Source organism: Sinohyriopsis cumingii, chromosome 3 (assembly GCF_028554795.1).
Source record: "Sinohyriopsis cumingii isolate HCF-2022 chromosome 3, ASM2855479v2, whole genome shotgun sequence".
Taxonomy (NCBI): Eukaryota; Metazoa; Mollusca; class Bivalvia; order Unionida; family Unionidae; genus Sinohyriopsis; species Sinohyriopsis cumingii.
The window spans coordinates 59980999-60001194 of record NC_142963.1 but is presented as its reverse complement, the minus strand read 5'-3'; the positions used below and the strand labels follow the sequence as shown (position 1 = coordinate 60001194).

At 34.8% G+C, this 20196-nt stretch overlaps 1 protein-coding gene across 1 annotated transcript in view; it reads right to left on the bottom strand.

The window, feature by feature from the left end:
• Positions 1–20196, bottom strand: part of LOC149802938 (rhomboid-related protein 3-like) — a 72165-nt gene continuing 51969 nt past the window's right edge. Inside the window, exons 5-9 of the mRNA XM_089952452.1 lie at positions 16104–16246; positions 15184–15296; positions 9757–9857; positions 6634–6688; positions 1–5636 (exon numbers count right to left, since the gene is read on the bottom strand). Of these exons, the coding sequence (XP_089808578.1) occupies positions 5404–5636; positions 6634–6688; positions 9757–9857; positions 15184–15296; positions 16104–16246 (645 nt within the window). The 3' untranslated portion in view covers positions 1–5403. The remainder of the gene's footprint in view (positions 5637–6633; positions 6689–9756; positions 9858–15183; positions 15297–16103; positions 16247–20196) is intronic.

Here is a 20196-nt window from a genome sequence, read left to right as displayed (position 1 = left end):
TTTGTACCAATAGCTGCATTTTGTTTTCTTTTCCATACTTGTTGCCTATTTTCTATACTGAATGCCTCACTAATTTGATCTATGTACCTCTTGCACTCATTCTGGCTTTGACTAGAACTACCTTGAGGGTAAATTTCATTCCAGCACATTTAATTAGCAATAAATAACCTTGCAGAACCATCTGGACTTAGCAAGACACAACAGATCTCATAATTAAAACAGAGAGATAATACATCATGGAATAAAACATAAAATATAACATGTCACTGAAATATGAGAGATGTGACTGAACATAGTTTAAATCACCCTGTAACCTCTCTCTTTCAATTCATGTTGACAACATACCACATCATAACCATATACCATACCAGTCAACGTGGGAGTTTCTTTTGCAACTAAAAAAAAATGTGTTTTGTGGTTTGGTGATCCTGAATGGGGGTGGGGGTGGAGTGAGGTGCATTCAACCCCAGAAAGTGACAGAAATGATAGTGTACAATAATAAATTATCTACCCATATAAATCTTTAGATAATTATGGAAATTCAAAGAAAATAAAATGTATTCTCTAAAGCACTGAACACACAACAGAAAATAATTGGTTGACATTGTCTAATATGGTCACCACACACATTTAAACCACACAGATGCTAAATAAATAAAGCAACAGACCAAGTTTGTGTCTTTAAAACCCATTAGATAGTGGAATACAGTCTTTAACTAGATGCATGCTGCTCTCAATAGTTCAGTGGGAGATTTGATGGTGATGCAGTCACATGTGTCTGCGCTCATTTAAAACTGGATGCTTTGTTCAACCTTGTGCCACACTAGTCATAATGTTTAACAAGTTAGTTACTTTTGGGACTGAAATCTACATGGTGTTAAAATGTATAACATTCATGCATTGTCCCAATGCTGGCTGATGTTACTATGTTGAACAGTCATGCATTGTCCCAATGCTGGGTGGTGTTACAATGTCCAACATTCATTCATTGTCCCAATGGTTGCTGGTGTTACAATGTCAAACATTTATGCAATGTCCCAATGTTGGGTGGTTTTACAATGTCAAACATTCATGCATTTTCCCAATGCTGGGTGGTGTTACGATGTCCAACATTCATTCAATGTCCCAGTACTGGCTGGTGTTACAATGTCAAACATTTATGCAAATGTCCCAGTGCTGGGTGGTTTTACAATGTCAAACATTCATGCATTTTCCCAATGCTGGGTGGTGTTACAATGTCCAACATTCATTCATTGTCCCAGTGCTGGCTGGTGTTACAATGTCAAACATTTATGCAATGTCCCAATGCTGGGTGGTTTTACAATGTCAAACATTCATGCATTTTCCCAATGCTGGGTAGTGTTACAGTGTCAAACATTCATTCATTGTCCCATTGCTGGCTGGTGTTACAATGTCAAACATCATGCATTGTCCCAATGCTGGGTGGTGTTACAATGTCCAACATTCATTCATTGTCCCAATGCTTGCTGGTGTTACAATGTCAAACATTTATGCAATGTCCCAATGCTGGGTGGTTTTACAATGTCAAACATTCATGAATTTTCCCAATGCTGGGTGGTGTTACAATGTCCAACATTCATTCATTGTCCCAGTGCTGGCTGGTGTTACAATGTCAAACATTTATGCAATGTCCCAATGCTGGGTGGTTTTACAATGTCAAACATTCATCCATTTTCCCAATGCTGGGTGGTGTTACAATGTCCAACATTCATTCATTGTCCCATTGCTGGCTGGTGTTACAATGTCCAACATTCATGCATGGTCCTAATGCTGGTTGGTGTTACAATGTCAAGCATTCATGCATTTTCCCAATGCTGGGTGACGTTACAATGTCAAACATTCATTCATTTTCCCAATGCTGGCTAGTGTTACAATGTCAAACATTCATGCATAGTCCTAATGCTGGATGGTGTTACAATGTCAAACATTCATGCATTTTCCCAATGCTGGGTAGTGTTACAATGTCAAACATTCATTCATTGTCCCATTGCTGGCTGGTGTTACAATGTCAAACATCATGCATTGTCCCAATGCTGGGTGGTGTTACAATGTCCAACATTCATTCATTGTCCCAATGCTTGCTGGTGTTACAATGTCAAACATTTATGCAATGTCCCAATGCTGGGTGGTTTTACAATGTCAAACATTCATGAATTTTCCCAATGCTGGGTGGTGTTACAATGTCCAACATTCATTCATTGTCCCAGTGCTGGCTGGTGTTACAATGTCAAACATTTATGCAATGTCCCAATGCTGGGTGGTTTTACAATGTCAAACATTCATGCATTTTCCCAATGCTGGGTGGTGTTACAATGTTCAACATTCATTCATTGTCCCACTGCTGGCTGGTGTTACAATGTCCAACATTCATGCATGGTCCTAATGCTGGTTGGTGTTACAATGTCAAGCATTCATGCATTTTCCCAATGCTGGGTGACGTTACAATGTCAAACATTCATGCATTGTTCTAATGCTGGATGGTGTTACAATGTCAAACATTCATGCATTTTCACAATGCTGTGTGGCATTACTACGTCAAATAATCATGCATTGTCCCAATGCTAGCTGGTGTTACAATCTTGATAGATGTCATACACTCCAAAATGACTAATGTCAAGATGGTGCTTGTAGTATATACAAAGAATAAAATGCTTCCTCTTGCAGTTGTCTGACTACATCAAACATAGAGTTCTAACATTTTGTTTTTATTGGCTTTGTTTGCTTCGAACCACTCATCATTCATTGATCAAACCTCCACACTATTACAATGACTTGAATAATCATGTTTTGCATGTGATATATGGAGTAAAATCAAACTTCAATGAAATATTTCTTTTGGTCACAAACTAATAATGTTTAATGAAGATGGCTTCAATTTTATCATTCAAGGCAATGAACAGTAATAAGGTTTTCTGCTCAACGTGAAGCACTTTGATTTAGCTAACCTCAAATGAATGAGGCTGCTCCACTTCATGTATTTTACTGATACAAATTACACAATTTCAACATCACCCTAGCCAGTCAAGTAATGTGCAAAGATGGTTGTTTATAAACAACTGACCTTTCTTGGTTATTATTTATCATTCATGATTACTTATTACTCAATAACTTGTTAAGAAAAGGAATCAAAGCATGTATGAGTAAAATGAGACAACAACTGACCAGTTGATGTTTTTATGTTAGCATAAGTAGATCAGGAAGTATTATAGGTAATTCTGATCTTTATGGGGTCTGCTCCCTTTACATTCCATTCATGGTCAGCACCCTAAAGCAATGACTGTATATTCAGTGGGCACAATACAGACACTATAGTCATAAAATGATTATATATATATAATTCCAATTTTTTAAAATGAAACAGATTTTTTGCAATATGACTGGCTGTAAATGGTCATGTGATACTGACCTGGAATTTTTTACACATCAATAAATTCTGGGACTACTTTCGCCTTTTGTACTGTTTGCAATATAAATAAACACTGCAGACATGTCACTGTGAAACAATTGTTTCATCTTTTAAATTTTTTATTCAGCAAATAAGTATAAATTATACCCTTTTTATACTTTTTCAAATAATCTTTGATTGAAATACATAGTTTACAATTTGGCATTTGTCTGCTCCATAGTCGCGCAAAATGGTAGATTACGGTGATTTTTCACAGAAATTTTCATTTGACATTAGATCACTGAATGGGTCTTCCCAAGTATTAATGCTGTTGAGAATGATATAAAATGTTATTTCTGTATACAATTTATTTAATTGTATACTTTATGTGAGTAAGGGAGAGTATCATCTTGTTCATATTTGCACGTTGTTCATTGATAAAATCCATTATGATTTAAGGTTTAATTGGAAATTTAATCTAGCACACATGTTCATTCTGTATCAGGTGTTATTATGTAAGGTCATGGTCATCTGACGTAGCAGATGGGACTGACTAAACCTGAACAAGAATGTTGTAAATGAAATAAATGTATTGAAACCATCGGTAGCCATTGCCTAAGATGTAAAGTATGAAGTTTCTGAATAAACGTAACTGTGACAGTAGTCAATATGTTCATATGATTCTGTACAGGTTATGTATTATGGGGCGATGTGAAGCAGCGAATGAAAGGAAAGTATGTGCTACTTAAATTGGAATGCATTGTTGATGGAATAAGTTGATTTGATGAAGAATGGATGAAATTGGAATTATAAGGATTAAATTATCATGGTTGGATATTTATCGATATGTAAATTTTACCTAATCACACAAAATTAACACAAAGTCCTTTGGACTTTATTTACCTTGCGAGTGATTAGGTAAAATTTACACATTGATAAAGACCCAATCATGTACATTTAATCCTACAATATATATATTATGGTTAGAGTGTCCACCTGGGAAGCAGGAGGTTGTGGGTTCGAACCCCGGCCGAGTCATACCAAAGACTTACAAAAATGGTACTAACAGCTTCGCTTGGTACTCAGCATTAAGAGGTTAGTGCTAGGACTGGTTAGGGTGGTGTCAGGATAATGTGACTGGGTGGGTCATCATGCTACGTGTATGTGGCATGATGCCCTAGTGCCAGTCATCACTATAAACTGCCACAATGCAGACGTTGTAGCAATATGACTAAAAAATTGTTAAAAGCTACATTAAAAATCCTAATCACACACACTCTCCTGTACAAAAAAAATTACATTAATTATGGTAGTTTCTAACATGATGCAAAAACCATGAGAAGCAATGGAATCAAGCAGGATTAACACCTTAAAAAATAGAATAATTAGTTTTTCCCAAAAAACAACATTGTAATTGATCCCTTGAAAAAATCAAACAATGTACTAACACATACACAAAGACACATGAACATGTAAATAAAATTGCACCACAACCTTGTGTTACAAACATACAGTTAATTAAAATGGACCCATTCTATTCAGATCACAACAATGTCTCTTTTGGTGAAATGTACTTCACTGCTATTCACTGCAAAAATAACAAATTCCTAGAATTCCTCTGCATCTTTCCTCTCAAAAAACAAAAACAAAAATGGGCAAAGCACCCAGTAATTTGCATCACTGTATTTTATAAATCAGCAGGTTTCTCACTGAAACAAAGGGTGGAGTAAATATGAACTTTAAATATATGGTAAAAAGTTCATGAAAATTTAAAAGGGAAATGTTCAGTTGGTAATGTATTAAACTGTATGTAGTAAAAACTTATATGTCCCACTAGGATCCTGTGTGACTGCATGACTAACCCAAACAAATTGTGATCAAATGCAATTAGGAAATATCCACACCTAGGTCAGTGATTAGATTGTTCTGCAGGCAACTTCAATGTCTGTTATGCGACAGCTGATTGATAGGCAGTTTGCTTGGCAAAGAGGCCAATTTCAGTTGTAGAATATATTCCAAAGAATTGCAAATACCAGCCAACCCACATAGAATGTTAAGGCAATCCACCACATATACTGCTCATGTAACTTCTGTTCAAAGTTTTTCAGAACCACTAAACCAATAGTCAGTCCTGCTAATGCTCCCATCAAATGAGCTGTGTAGCTGATGGGTGGAATTGGTGTCTTATGTAAGTATCTGTCCCATATTGCAAATCCAACATCTGCACTAGCTGTAAGGATTAAACAAAAAGATTCTTTTTGAGATTAATTATTTTGTGGATGAAATTTACATTTTTTCCCTTTAAAAAAAATATGTTTTTGTTCAAACTGTACAATTAAAAACATAATAATGTATCATCAATTGTTTTTCCTAAACCAATTAAATTTTGAAGAACAATTAACTATAAGTTCAAAGTCTCTGTTTAAAATACACATTTAATCTTGAAAATCCTATCTTATGACCAAAACTTTATGATAGTGGACACTCAATTTTACCATGAAAAACTACATTGTATTTGAATGTTCTAACTATGAGCCAACTATAATGCCATGTGGCAATAAACCCAATTATGATTATTGCCAGGCCTAGCACATCATAATATATTTGCTTTATGTTGTACAGTTTTCATGAGAAATAGCTTAATATTGATGACAAATTGAGTAACATACATTTTTTGAACTTTGTATTATTATGACCTGCTAGACTCTTACAGTAATTTAAAATAGGAAAACCCAAATGCATGAAAACATATCTTTTTACTATAACTTCCAACTTCATCAACCTAACATCTGTGCTTTGCATATATGACAAAATACAATGGCCTGACATTATGACATACAGAAAGACAAAACATAATGATATAGCATGTAATGACATAAAATTTATGGCATATGACAATATTTTGACATAACATATTACACAACATTTATGACATTACATCACATTTATGACATGAAATTTAAGACATGACAAAAACATTTATAATATAACATATTATGACCTAACATTATGACACATATAAAAAACATAACATTTATGGCAGCACATATGATATTACAACATATGCCATCACATTTATGATATATATTAACGAAATAACATTTATGACATATGACATCTCGTTTATGACATAACATGACATAACATCTACGACATGACAAAACATTTATGATACAACATATAATGACCTAACATGTGTAACAAAAACATATAATTAGACTACACACCAATTATCAGAACCGCTGCCAACTTTACAATTCCCAATTGCATATGTGAATAATTCTGGAAAAGAATGTAAGAGTTAGCGGTTTGACAAGAGCTATCAAGTTATAATTCTGGATTAAAACATGTAATTCTGGACTAAAACATGTAATTCTGGATTAAAACATGTAATTCTTGACAAGAGTTGTAAAGTTATAAGGCATTTTGAATTCTCAAATTTATTCTGAAAAACATTCATAGTTTTGCTGTTCAGTAATAAAATTCAGATTTCTGCTTTTAAAATGTGTTCATTATTTCATCCCCCACATTACTGTACCAAATTAAAGCAACAAGAGATCCAAGTGGGACTGATATTGCTCACCTGTGTACAGTGTATCCCCCAGGGGTGTAAAATTGAGGGTACAAAAAACCCCTAGGTGTCAAAACTGGGGGTCAAATAAAAAATGTGGGGGTCAACAATGTACTGACAAATTTTCATATGACTCGTACTTTTTCAGCTTGAAATAGGATATTGCAACTTGCACAACATACTCTCTCTCTCTCTTTCTCTAAACATACAAATACACCAACATACACAATTAACAAACAAATGCATTGTCCATTCAAACAATAATTTTATTACTTCATTTTTCTTTTAAAGTCGTACTTTTAACAGTCTCCTCAACAATATTATAGCCCAACACATTACATATAAGCCAATACAAAAAGCCAAATAAATCTTTTTAACCAAATAGGAGTTAATTTACTGTCTTTCATCAAATGTGTACTATCATAGGTTTCATTGTACTTCGTCCTAGAACACATTTATCCAAATATCAAGGAGGATACTGATTCATCTTCTTTCTAATAAGTTACACTTGAACTTTAAGATCTTTCTTTTATTGCAGTAAAAGTTAAAAACCAACAAAATCTGCAATGACCCACTGACTTTGTAATCCAAATAACGCATTTGTTTCTGCAAGTTTACTGATTTCTTTGTTGTGAAATAATGTCTTAGGTTATAATGTGTTCTCCAGATATCTTATGGCAAACGAGGGCCTATTTTTAAAAATTCTAAAATCCTGTCACGAAAGGATTATTCACTTTGCAGTCTTTGCAATCACGCAATCATAAGTCACACCGGTAATCATAATGAATATTCCAGTCAAGGGAATAATTTTCTCCATTTTTCATTAAAGTTAGATCCACATTTACTCTTTTGTGTTCTGCTTCTTTCACTTTCTTCGCTAATGCTTTTTAGTGCATGACGTTTTAATCTGGAGATCACTTTCTAGTGCATTGAGCCTTGATGTTAAATATCTAGAACAGCTTGCTGAGCTCGATGGAAATCGCGAGAAGCTTGTAAGATTAGGGGAAGCTACTCCGTCATAACACTGCCTATACTAGTCTGGTTCATTGTTTCACGTGCTCCCTGCATTGCACTTTGCTATACGAATAGAGGAGCGCAAGGCAGGAAGCAAACAAAGCGGGGAACCAGTCAATGCCTATACGCGAAGTATATACGATGCTATCCATTGTCCAATGCATTGGGTATTAAATAAATCATGATCAAATTATGAAAATCCTTTGCGTAAAAAAAACGCATGGTAACAAAATGTGTGTGTCAATTTTCTCCAGCGTGCGTCCCCGACGCACAAATGTGTGTAAAGGGAAACACTGCCTGTGTAGTGATATATGTCATTTTGAGAATGCAAATTTACAAGTGTTAAAACTGTATATTGTAGAAAGAATAGCTTGGAGTATAAAGTTGCTACACTGCCTATCAATGGTCTAGGAAAGAAGATAAACCAACATTTGAGAATATTGAGAATATATGTACACACACACAGACACACACACACACACAGCAGAAAAAGGACGTCATTTATACAACCTACACTGTCCCCTGGTTTCTCTCCTAATTCAAGACCTAAAAACTATAAACTGTTGATAGCCCAACCCTTAAAGTATAAATAAGCAGTGCTGGGGATTGTATATTATTATCAACATTATAATTATTATTATTATGAACATCAACTTCAATGCCTCTACTGACCTTGATAACAAGATCCAGATCATAAAAAGCTGTTAAAAAATATGTCTTGGGTCTAGCCCAAAGAAGCTTCATGCAAGTTTGGCAGCATTTGGTGAAATAGTTCCAGAGATATAATACAGATATGCAAGTGTGATGCTACTAATGGGTTCAGTGTGATGCTATTAATAGATTCAGTTCAACAAGAGTGCTGTATATTAAACACTCAATATGTGGTAAATAGAATAAATAAACTTCTTTTATGTTCAACATTCTTTTGTTGGTCAAAGACCTGACCTTTTGAATCCTGAAATAAATAGGTATATTGCCTTAAATATGTCTTTTACTAAATTTGGTTTAGGTAAGAACTAAAATAATTCTGCAAACACAATTTTCCTTCTTTCTGTATTGGTGATATTGACCTTTGACCTATTGACCCCAAAATCAATATGTAACTTTCATGTATGAAATGCAAGCCATCGACAAAGTTTGTTCATGGTTATTAACATACATCTAAATTTTTTGTGTGGAAACCGTTTTCCTTCACAATGACCCTGACCTTCTAACCCCAAAATGAACAGGTGTCTTCCTGTCTCAAATGCAAGCCATATACAAAGTTTAGTCTAGGCATGTGGTAGATAATTTAATTAAAAAAATTCTAAATTATTTTTCTGTTTTTTAGTTCCTGTGACCTTAGATCCCAAACTGAATTCTTTAAGTCACTGTGACCTTGACTTTTGGACCTCAAAATTAAATGCAAGCCTTTAACAAATTTTAGTATACATATCAAGTCATTGTGTGAAAACAGTTCCTTCTTTAAGATGCTATCATCCTAACCTTCTTCTTTGCCTCATATGCAAGCTGCTTACAAGAGTTCAGCAACAGCAGATAGTGGAGAAATCCAACTTTTGTGCAGAAATGAAACAAGGAACATCTGGATGGACAGCATCATGAGGTGCTATATCATGTACAGGAATATAAATACAATGTTTCCTTCTCTGAAAGTATGTGTGTGGAAAGAGAAGCAGAGAGAAGGGATACATAGCGGTGAAAATCAGTTACGTCTACTTTGCTTGAAATTTTTTTAAAGGCCAAATAGAGGAGAGAGAATACTTACGAGCAAAATATTGGCAAGATGGCCTGCTAGCAGGGCATAAACCCCTCCTGAGGCCCCAACTAGGTAGGCATGCATATCAAATATTGAGGTGCCTAGAGACCCTGAAATGCAACATAATATTCATTACCATAACTGAAATTACAGAGACAAAAAAGGGGCCTCGAGTGGCCGTGTGGCCTAAAGCGCTCTCCATTACGGATCACTGCCATCTCACCTCTGTCTGTGTAGGTTCGAGTCTCGGATTCAGCCAATATGGGTGTGTGAGAAAGCTTGCCAGTAGCTTCTTGAGGGTCGGTGGTTCTTTCCGGGGATTTCCTGGGTTCTTCCTCCACCATTAATACTGGCCGCCATGTATAGCCTATCTTGTGCTGAAAAAATGGCGTTAAACCCTACAACAACAACAACAGAGACAAAAAACTGGATGCAAGATGAAGACAACTGAGCACTAAGCACTGATCTTTGACTTCTTGGTTCTGAGATTTGGGATTAAAACCTTATACATTTCCCAGATTACTAAATTCTAGAAGTTTCTTATAGGGAAGACTCATTTAAACATACCACCAAGAAACTCCCAGAATATATTCTCCAATTATTTCTAAGCTTATGTGCTGAATAACGGGGAATGGGAGCCAAATCTATTTACCATATTGAACAGTGGATACAAATACCAACTTCAACTGATGGAGCAAACAAAGCTTGATTCACTTGTATATTTAACTGCTCAAATGCACGTAAGAAATCTCAGCATCTTGATATTGCAGACACTTAAAAATGGCTGAAGAAAACTGCTGTGAAGTTTCATGTTAATATGTTATTTGAATGATTGCTATTGGAAATGTCCTGATCAGGTAACCTTGTACAACCTTATAACATCATGTGCCTTAGCGCTATCGCCGAAGAACAGACAAACTTTGGCATCAAGACCTAAGGTGTCCTCATTTATGTCAATGTTAGAGTGTCTATAAGACAACTGAACACATCCATGGCAAATAACTCAAAATATCATAAAAATCAAAGGTGCTAGAATTCAGGAAATCACAACAACCACGGCAATCCAAAATTATAAACGCTGTTGATGACTACCACACTAATCTTTTAAAACTGTCACCTGCCACCAAAGAAGCTGATATTCTTACAAAATACTTTTCCAATGTCCCTGAAAAACAGAATCATTTCAAACCAAGGAAGACTGAAGTAAAGAAGTAAAATAAAAACAAGTTTAAGCTCTGCATCTTTGATTTATATTTTTAAAATTAAATTTCATAAGATTTTAATAATTAAATCTGAATTATAAGGATACAGTATACCATAACTTACATATTTTGTCATATGCAGCCAATATGCAAAAATCAATTTTCTTTTACATAATTTGTTTTGCTGCAAAATAGTTATCGCTAAAATTTTCCAATTTATAATAAAAATGAAGTCTATAAACTAAAAGCAAAATGCCAGAGAATTAAAAAATATAAACAAAATTTTTTGAAATGAAATAAAGCTAATGATTAGTGAAAATGTGCTTTGTGCATCACTTATTTATTGCCCAACAATTTTATGCTTATTTATTTAGAAATTTTTTCTCAAAAACCATCCTATAAAAACAAAGTTACTAGTTATTTTTGATAGAATGTATATCTAACTAAAACTACAACAAAAACTTTAACCTATATAAATGTAGGTCATCCACTATCAATCTTTTCAAAATGCTAAAAAATACATATGAGCATCAGTTGCACTGAGTCAAATTCATGAGAGTTGACAAATATTTACAGCAATGCATGTATTCGAATCAGAAAATCCTAATGCAAATCATAATGAAGTAGTCTCCATTATCATAAGCAAGTCAAACTGTGTCCATCTTTTCAAAACAACATCATGGCTATGGTCTTAACGTCCATAAATGTTTGTACATACAAGCTTCGTACATATGAAATCTCTGATTAATCTATCAGTCACCTGGCAGCCATTCTGGTGGGGCAATGGATATAAAAATCACCCCATCTTTATTTTTTTTAATAGGTTTATGAACAAAGGCTGCTTGATATAGTTTTCATCTGTATTTTATTTAGCATGATAAATCCACGTTAATGTATATGGTTTACTGTTGTTTTTATTTAGCATGATAAATCCATGGAAATGTATATGGTTTACTGTTGTTTTTATTTAGCATGATAAATCCACATTAATGTATATGGTTTACTGTTGTTTTTATTTAGCATGATAAATCCACGTTAATGTATATGGTTTACTGTTGTTTTTATTTAGCATGATAAATCCATGGAAATGTATATGGTTTACTGTTTTATTTAGTGTGATAAATCATTGTTTATACAGATGGTTTTCTGTGTTTTATTTAGCAAGATAAATCCAGGTTAATGTATATGGTTTACTGTGTCTTATCTGGTCAAAACTTACTGTTGTGTGGCTTTTAAAAGAAGTTAAGAAAGGTTTTTCAATTTTTAATAAAAGAAGCCATATTTGAAGGCAGAATTACAATTTCGTGTACAAACTTAAAAGCTCTTCATGCCAGAATGCTTTCTGTCAAACTTGGTCAGATTTTGCTGAGTGGTTTTGAGGAGCAGTTACAAATGATTTTCTAATTTTAGTCATGGTGGCCATGAGTGGTAAATCGACACCATTTGTATCAATATGAGAATCCTTAATACGATAATAAACTTTGTCCAATCCGGTCAAATTCTGCTGAGCAGTTCCTGAAAAGTTGTTTCAATATTTTTTTCCTGTTTTTGATAAAAGTAGCAAAACCTGATTGTGGATCAGCATCATTTATAAAAACCTGAAAAGCATTTATTGCAGGATGTTTCTGCCAACTTAGGTTAAATTCTAGAGAGCAGTTTTGCAGGAAATTATTTAAAAAATATGTTTCTAGTTTAATAATATCATGCATATCTGATGGTAGATTACTGTCATTCATAAGAACTAAAGCTGAAAGTCACCAGGATGCATTTGATATCCATGTTTGTGGCTTCCTTTCATGGTGCCTTTGAATTTCTCCACTCCAAACCTATGACTGTATATTCAAGGTTAAACAGCCAACAATGCTGTCACAAAAGAAAATTGCCAGGTCCTATATTTTGTTGCCAATAATGAGAAGAAAGAAAAAAAAAAGCATATTTACTGAGTTTGATAAAAATCAGAAACAGAATCACTTAAGTGTTGACAACCTCAGCCAGTCAGATGCAAAATCATCTCATCAGAATGCATGGCTCTTGCTCATAATTGTACTCATCCAACATCTTGCCAACTTTGCCTATTTACCAAACTTGATAAAAATTGGATCAGAAACATGGTCTTAAATGTGGTAATATGATTAGCCAATCATGTGTAAGATCAACTCATAAATATGGGTGGATCCCATGCTTTACCAAACTCATGCATTCTTGATCACATATGCCCACATTCCAAGTTTGATCAACATCGAATTTCCAGAGTGATAACAGGCTCTGTAAATAAGATGCATGATCACCTTATTAACATGCATAAATCTTGCTAGTTATCAAACTAGTGAAAGATCTTGATGAGGTAAGCATCAAAGTCACATCAGAAATACAAGAATTAGATGCAAGATCACCTCAATGGTATGTGTTGATCTCAATCACTATCTAACATGGCTAAGATCTTTGTGATTTAAGTCTATTACCAAGTTTGATAAAAGTGGGATATAAAAAAATACAGTTTCGAGAGTGGCTAACAAAAGAACTATCATATGCAAGTTAACCTCATAAATATGCACAGGTGTCACTCATACTAAAAATCATCCAACATCTTGATGATATTCCCCTATTTACTAAGTCTGACAGATCAGAAATATCATCTGTCATATGGTAAGAAGCTCAGACAATCATATGCAAGATCACCTTATTAATAAAAGAAAACCTTCCTCATAATAAAATCTTGTATATCTTGAGAACATAAGGATATTCACCAAGTTTGACAAAAACATAATCAGATACAGTCACTAAAGTTATGATAAAAATGGCAAAATCACCTCATCAATATGCATGGCAAAATCTCATAATTGTACTCATCCACGATCTTCATCATTTAAGCCTATTCTGCTTATAACTGAATTTGTCCAAGATCTTGATATAAGCATATATTCCATGTTGGTTCAAGATCCAATCTTAAAAACTGACTCCCAATTGTTAGCAAGCTAGGCCAATCAGATTCAAAATCATTTTATCAATGTTTGTGTATTGCACTTATTATCACACTTGTCCAAGGTCTTAATGATATAAACTAACCTTTGAAGTTTTACTAAAACTGGATCTGACATATGACATCCAGAATCATAAAAAGTCAGCCAAACTGATGCAAGATCACCTCATAATACCCTTGATTCCTGCTCATTACTGAATTCGTCCAAGAATTTGATGATATAGGTCAACGTCTCAAAATTGTTTGAAATCAGATTAGAAACATGGACTCTAGAGTGGTAACAAGCAATTGTTGATGGATGATGCACAATGCATTTTGAATGATGGCCACCATGGCTCTACTTAATGTGCCGGTAAGCAAAAAAAGCATTTAATTAAAAACTACTCAGTTAAAATTTAACTAGATCTTTATCTCTGCAAAAACAAGACTAATTGTTTACATGAATTCCATCTACATGCACAAAAGACTCTAATTGTTACACGAATTCCATCAACATACACACAAGACTGTTACATGAATTCCATCAACATACACACAAGAGTAACTGTTACATGAATTCCATCAACATACACACAAGACTAACTGTTACATGAATTCCATCAACATACACACAAGCCTAACTGTTACATGAATTCCATCTGCATACACACAAGACTCTAACTGTTACATGAATTCCATCAACATACACACAAAACTCTAATTGTTACATGAATTCCATCAACATACACACAAGACTAATTTTTACATGAATTCCATCTACATACACACAAGACTCTATTTGAATTCCATCTACATACACACAAGACTAACTGTTACATGAATTCCATCAACATACACACAAGACTCTAATTGTTACATGAATTCCATCAACATACACACAAAACTCTAATTGTTACATGAATTCCATCAACATACACACAAGACTAATTTTTACATGAATTCCATCTACATACACACAAGACTCCTCATGAATTCCATCTACATACACAAATGAATCTAATTGGTACAAGAATTCCATCTACATACAATACTCTACATGAATTCAATCTACACATACACACAGTTCTCACTGTTACATGAATTCCATCAACACACACATAAAATTAATTGTTTCATGAATTCCATCTATATACACACAAGACTTTACATGAATTCCATCTACATACAAGACTCTACATGAATTCCATCTACATACACACAAGACTAGTTGTTACATGAATTCCATCTAAATACATACAAGAAACTGATACCCACCAGCAAGTACTCCTGCCATGTACACCACTGCTATGCGACAAGAACCATGTACCATCTCTAGAGGTAATCCTACTAAAATCTGGATTAACATGTTGAAAAAGAGGTGGATCCATCTGAAACGACACATAAATGCTATCTTAAGCTCAGATGTAACCTTAAAAAGGTAGTTTAACCTTGGTTTGTATGTTGTTCAATTTCCCAAAACTTACATAAGCACGCTCAGTGACTCTGACGTTTGCATAATGTACTGTCCTCAAACTGAAAAAAGTACTTATTTAAAAATGCCAAAACTGGGAATCCAACTTGTGACCAAAAAGGTGTAAGCAAGTGTGTTACCACAGTCCAAAGGGCTATACAGAAATGAATGAAATGGTATTTTATAAATATATTTGTAGCAAGCAAGGAAGCCATTGTTATTCATCCTGCCATGCACTCTGGTCCTATTGAAAAAAGTATAGGGTCAATTATATAAGTAGGTGCTATTTATTAATTAAAACAGCCATCTCCATCAAACTATACACAAATGCAGTAGGGCAGAATCAAACACACCTTATCTTTTTATTAATTAGTGTGCAGACAGACAGATTTATGTTAGTCTTTGTTGATATAAATATTGTATATAATGATTTATTATACATAAATATTTTAGATGATATATATTACACATAAATATTGTACACAATGATTTAACACATACAAATATTGTACACAATGATTTATTACATATAAATATTGCACACAATGATTTAATACATACTATATTCCCTGTGGACAGGGACCGTCCATAAATGATGTCACACACCTGGGGGGGAGGGGGTCACACATTTGTGATGATGTGTAACGAGGGGAAGGAATTTGTTTAAAAAATGTGTGACGAGGGGGGGGGTAGGGGTAAAAAGATTGGAAGAACTACTACATACCCTGCATGGATGAACATGTACAAGACGAAGCGCCAGACCTCTATTCTGCGGTCAGGACGATATATGAAGACACTATTGACCGGAACAGGGCCATTCAGTGTTATCCTCCCCATATCTAAACAATGGTATATAAAAAAGCCAACCTGAAATTAAACAAGATATTGAAATTAATAAAGCCTATTAAATTAAATAAATTTTAGTAATGATCTGTCAATTCTGTAATAAATGAATTCTCACAACTTTTACTATGTATATTCAAACCTGCTTTATAGGCCACTTAGAGATTAATCATTTAATGGGGGGGAGGCCTTGGGATTTTCTGTCTGCAATTGTTTATCTGAAGATAATTATTTCTTCAACTTAAATTCCAAATAAAATTAGCTGTTTTATTTTCAACAAATCAGAGATAGTGTATTTTATTCAATTTATTCAAGGGCTGGACATTTTTTAAAAGCCAATCCCAAATCCCCCTCTTCCCCTATTAAATGGTCGAGCCCTCATATTATGATCAAAATGTACTTTTCTTGAATAGCCAGTATTATTTTTAGGGTTCTGTAAATCAACATCTTAAAGAAATGGCCAACGAAGCATGGTTACAAATGAGAAAGGGTTTGTTCTTGTTGGAAACCCACAACAACCACATCTACTATCAATATGGTTGATGATGCTGAGGCTGAACATGTTGTTGGAGTTCATCAGATTACAAAGAGCAATTTCAATCAATGGCTGCAGAGCTAGGATCACCATCTTCATCTTCAGAAATATCACAAGAAAGTCAAGTGACACAAACATGGTCACTTGAGGACCAGATAAATAATCAGTGCCCAGCAAATGAATACAGTCGTGGCAGCAACAAACAGATCTGTTACAAAAACTGTCTATTAATGTGGTCTCACTTCAAAGCTAAATGTTGGCAGTATCATCTTCTAAAAAGTGCAAAAAGGGGCAGGAATTTCAACTGTCACAAGTTTATGATAGCAATGAGGACTCATTTACTCAGGCAAAACCAGGAGACAATTTAGAAGGCCTCTTTGCAGAAAATGTTGCCAGTGACTTTCTGAAGGGTTTTCTGTGGATTTTTGTGGCAGTGTTGGCACAGTTCTACCAACTCCATGAGTGAACACATCCTGTAGCTCTGCTAAACTGGCAACTGTTGTAAATTCTTCCATGTGCACTCAAGTGTCAGCTGACAAGATGGAGCAGTTATCAGACCAGTACTTGTGGTCAAAGAGCTGTAAGAATTTAACACTGCTGAAGGTAAACAATAATAGCTTTCTTGACATCCAAGTTAAAAAATGTCATGTGGTCAATGCCATCATTCCCTTCGTATTCCAAATGAAACTTTTAACTTTTTCTCACAAATGAAGAAAGTAACAGGCAACAAATTTTGTGCTTCAGCAAGTGACATTTTTTGCCTTCTCACGAACATTTTATATGCAGCTAATCAGATCAGGAAAGATAAGGCCAAGATTGAACATAACCTATCATCAGCTGTGTTCATGTAATAACCCAGTGACTGGCAACTGGGAATGACCTAGGTGCAAAGTTGTAATAAATGAGGTCCAATATCTTGGTCAGAAAGTGCCAGGCAAACCTTTTTTAAGAAATGTTCCCACAGATCTTCACCACGCTGTGACAATGTTTTTAGGACGAAATCAGCCCAATCCTGGCTCCAACAATGAATCACTGTTAAAACAAAAAAATTTCAAGGTCAAATAGAAGCAGACCAAATGGGGACAGGGCTCAGCTTGGCATTAGATGCTGCCACCAATGATACCTTTTCTGTAAGTACTTGTAGGGATACTTCTATCTTTCACTTCCCAAATAAATAGGGATTTTCTTTCCAGTGTTATTAACACTCCTGCCAATTTCCTTGCTGGCAAAACACCATCATTTTTCCAGAATTGGAAAAAAATAATTTCCAACACTTGGATTTTAAAGATTTTACATGGATATAAAATTGAATTTAACTAATTTCCAACGAAAACTTTTCAACCTCAAGATAAATTCAGTGACACAAAACATATTTTTGTAACACAGGACAATCACCATTTTCACTCTGGACCAACTAGGCATCATAAGAAGTCTGCTGGAGAAAACCCCATTTTGATATTGCCATCAATTTGGAAGTAGAGATAACAATATTTTCAAGATATCCGCCATGGTGGCCATATTGGGACTTAGTCATTTGCATTTAGGACCAAGCAGACACCACAAAAACTCTTCTGATGGAAACTATGCTAAAACGACTTTCCATTTAAAAGGACTTCATGTACTAAGACAAGATTTTCAAGATGCCCATATACTGGACATCAGATCAGCACCATTTTAATTTATGACCAAGTAGACATCACAAGAAGTCTTTTGGTAAAACCCCTTATCACCATGACTGTCCATTCAGGAGGAGTAGCAATAACAAGATTTTTCAGATGGTTGCTATGGTGACCATTCTGGATATCAGATTGGCACCATTTACAAACAGGAGATAGTAGACGTCATAAGAAATCTTTAAGTGAAAACCTCATGCTAGTAGGACCATCCATGCAGGAGGAGTGGCGATAACAAGATTATCAAAATGGCCATGTTGTTGAGTCCATATTATATGCCAGATTGGCACCATGTTCATTTCAGACAAACTGGATGATGAAATCTTTTGTTGAAAACCTCACGTCAATATTACTTTCTGTTCAGGAAGAATTGTGACAAAAAGATTTTCAAAAATGGCTAACACAATGGACTTTAGATCAGCACCATTTTCTATTTAGGACCAACTAGACATCAAAAGACATTTTTTTTTAGTGAAAACAATATGCTGATATGACCATCCATTCAGGAGGAGTAGTGATAACAAGATTTTTAAGATGGTCACTGTGTCAGCCCTAATGGATCCCACATCAGCACCATTTTCTATTTAGGACCAAATGAAACATCATAAGAGGTATTTTGGTGAAAACTCTATGTTGATATAACCATCCATTCACAAGGATCAATAACATGATTTTTAAAAAGGCTGCCGTGGTGGTCACACTGGACATCAGACCAGCACCAGTTTCATTTAGGACCAATAACATATCATAAGAAAAGTCTTTTTAGTGAAAACCCCATCCATTCAGAAGTAGAAGCAATCACACTGTCCACACTGGGTGTCTGAGTGGCACCATTTTCATCTAGGACCAACTAGAACATGGAATGAAATGTGTGTGTATAGTTTCATGATAATCCTCCAAGTAGTTTAGGAGGAGTAGCGATAAAAAAAACTTGTGCTAATGGATGGATGAATCCTGGACAACAGATGCTGGACAATGGACAACAAACTAGACCATAAGCTCTTCTGGTCTGTGACCAGTAGAGGTAGACAACCCAGACCCTTAAAACTTAACTTTTGGATGCCATTTCTGTACACATTCTACCATTTGTTTTTCCCCCTTTCATTGTAATTGTCAAAGTTCTACAGAAATTGGAGGACGGGGAGGGGGAGATAGTAACACCCAATCTGGAGTACTCAGCCATGGTTCCCCAAACTATTGTCTTTTCAGATCAGTTGTACATAATGCCAAGAACAGAGATTCTATTTCTTCCACAGGCCCCCACCATAATGTATCCACCGAGAAAGGTCCATTCAGGAGTGTTTCAGTTACCTGGAACACTATGGAAAACAGAAATTTACTGCATTCAATTTCTGATATTTTATGCTCCACTTGGAGACAGTCAACGCTGTTACAATATCGAACATATCTCCAACAATGGATGAGCTTTTGTGACTAAAAACAAATTACTCCATTTTTATCAAATTAGTTTTGGAATTCTTAAATATACATTTTCATAGCGGATTAGGATATAGTGATACACAGACAAACCTGCTATTGGCACAGTTCTAGTTTTGTCAGATGATTCAACACCAATTGCTCAAACATTTTATGAAAAGGGTATTTAACAACAGACTTATTTTAGTCACGTAGGATGACGATATCGTGCCAATGTATGTACAATTGCTTTCACCACGTTCCTACAAACTTCTATCATACAAATATGTTTGTGGGATTACTTTCTGGCAAAGAGGGCAAACTGTTTTTTGATCTTAGAAATTTAAATG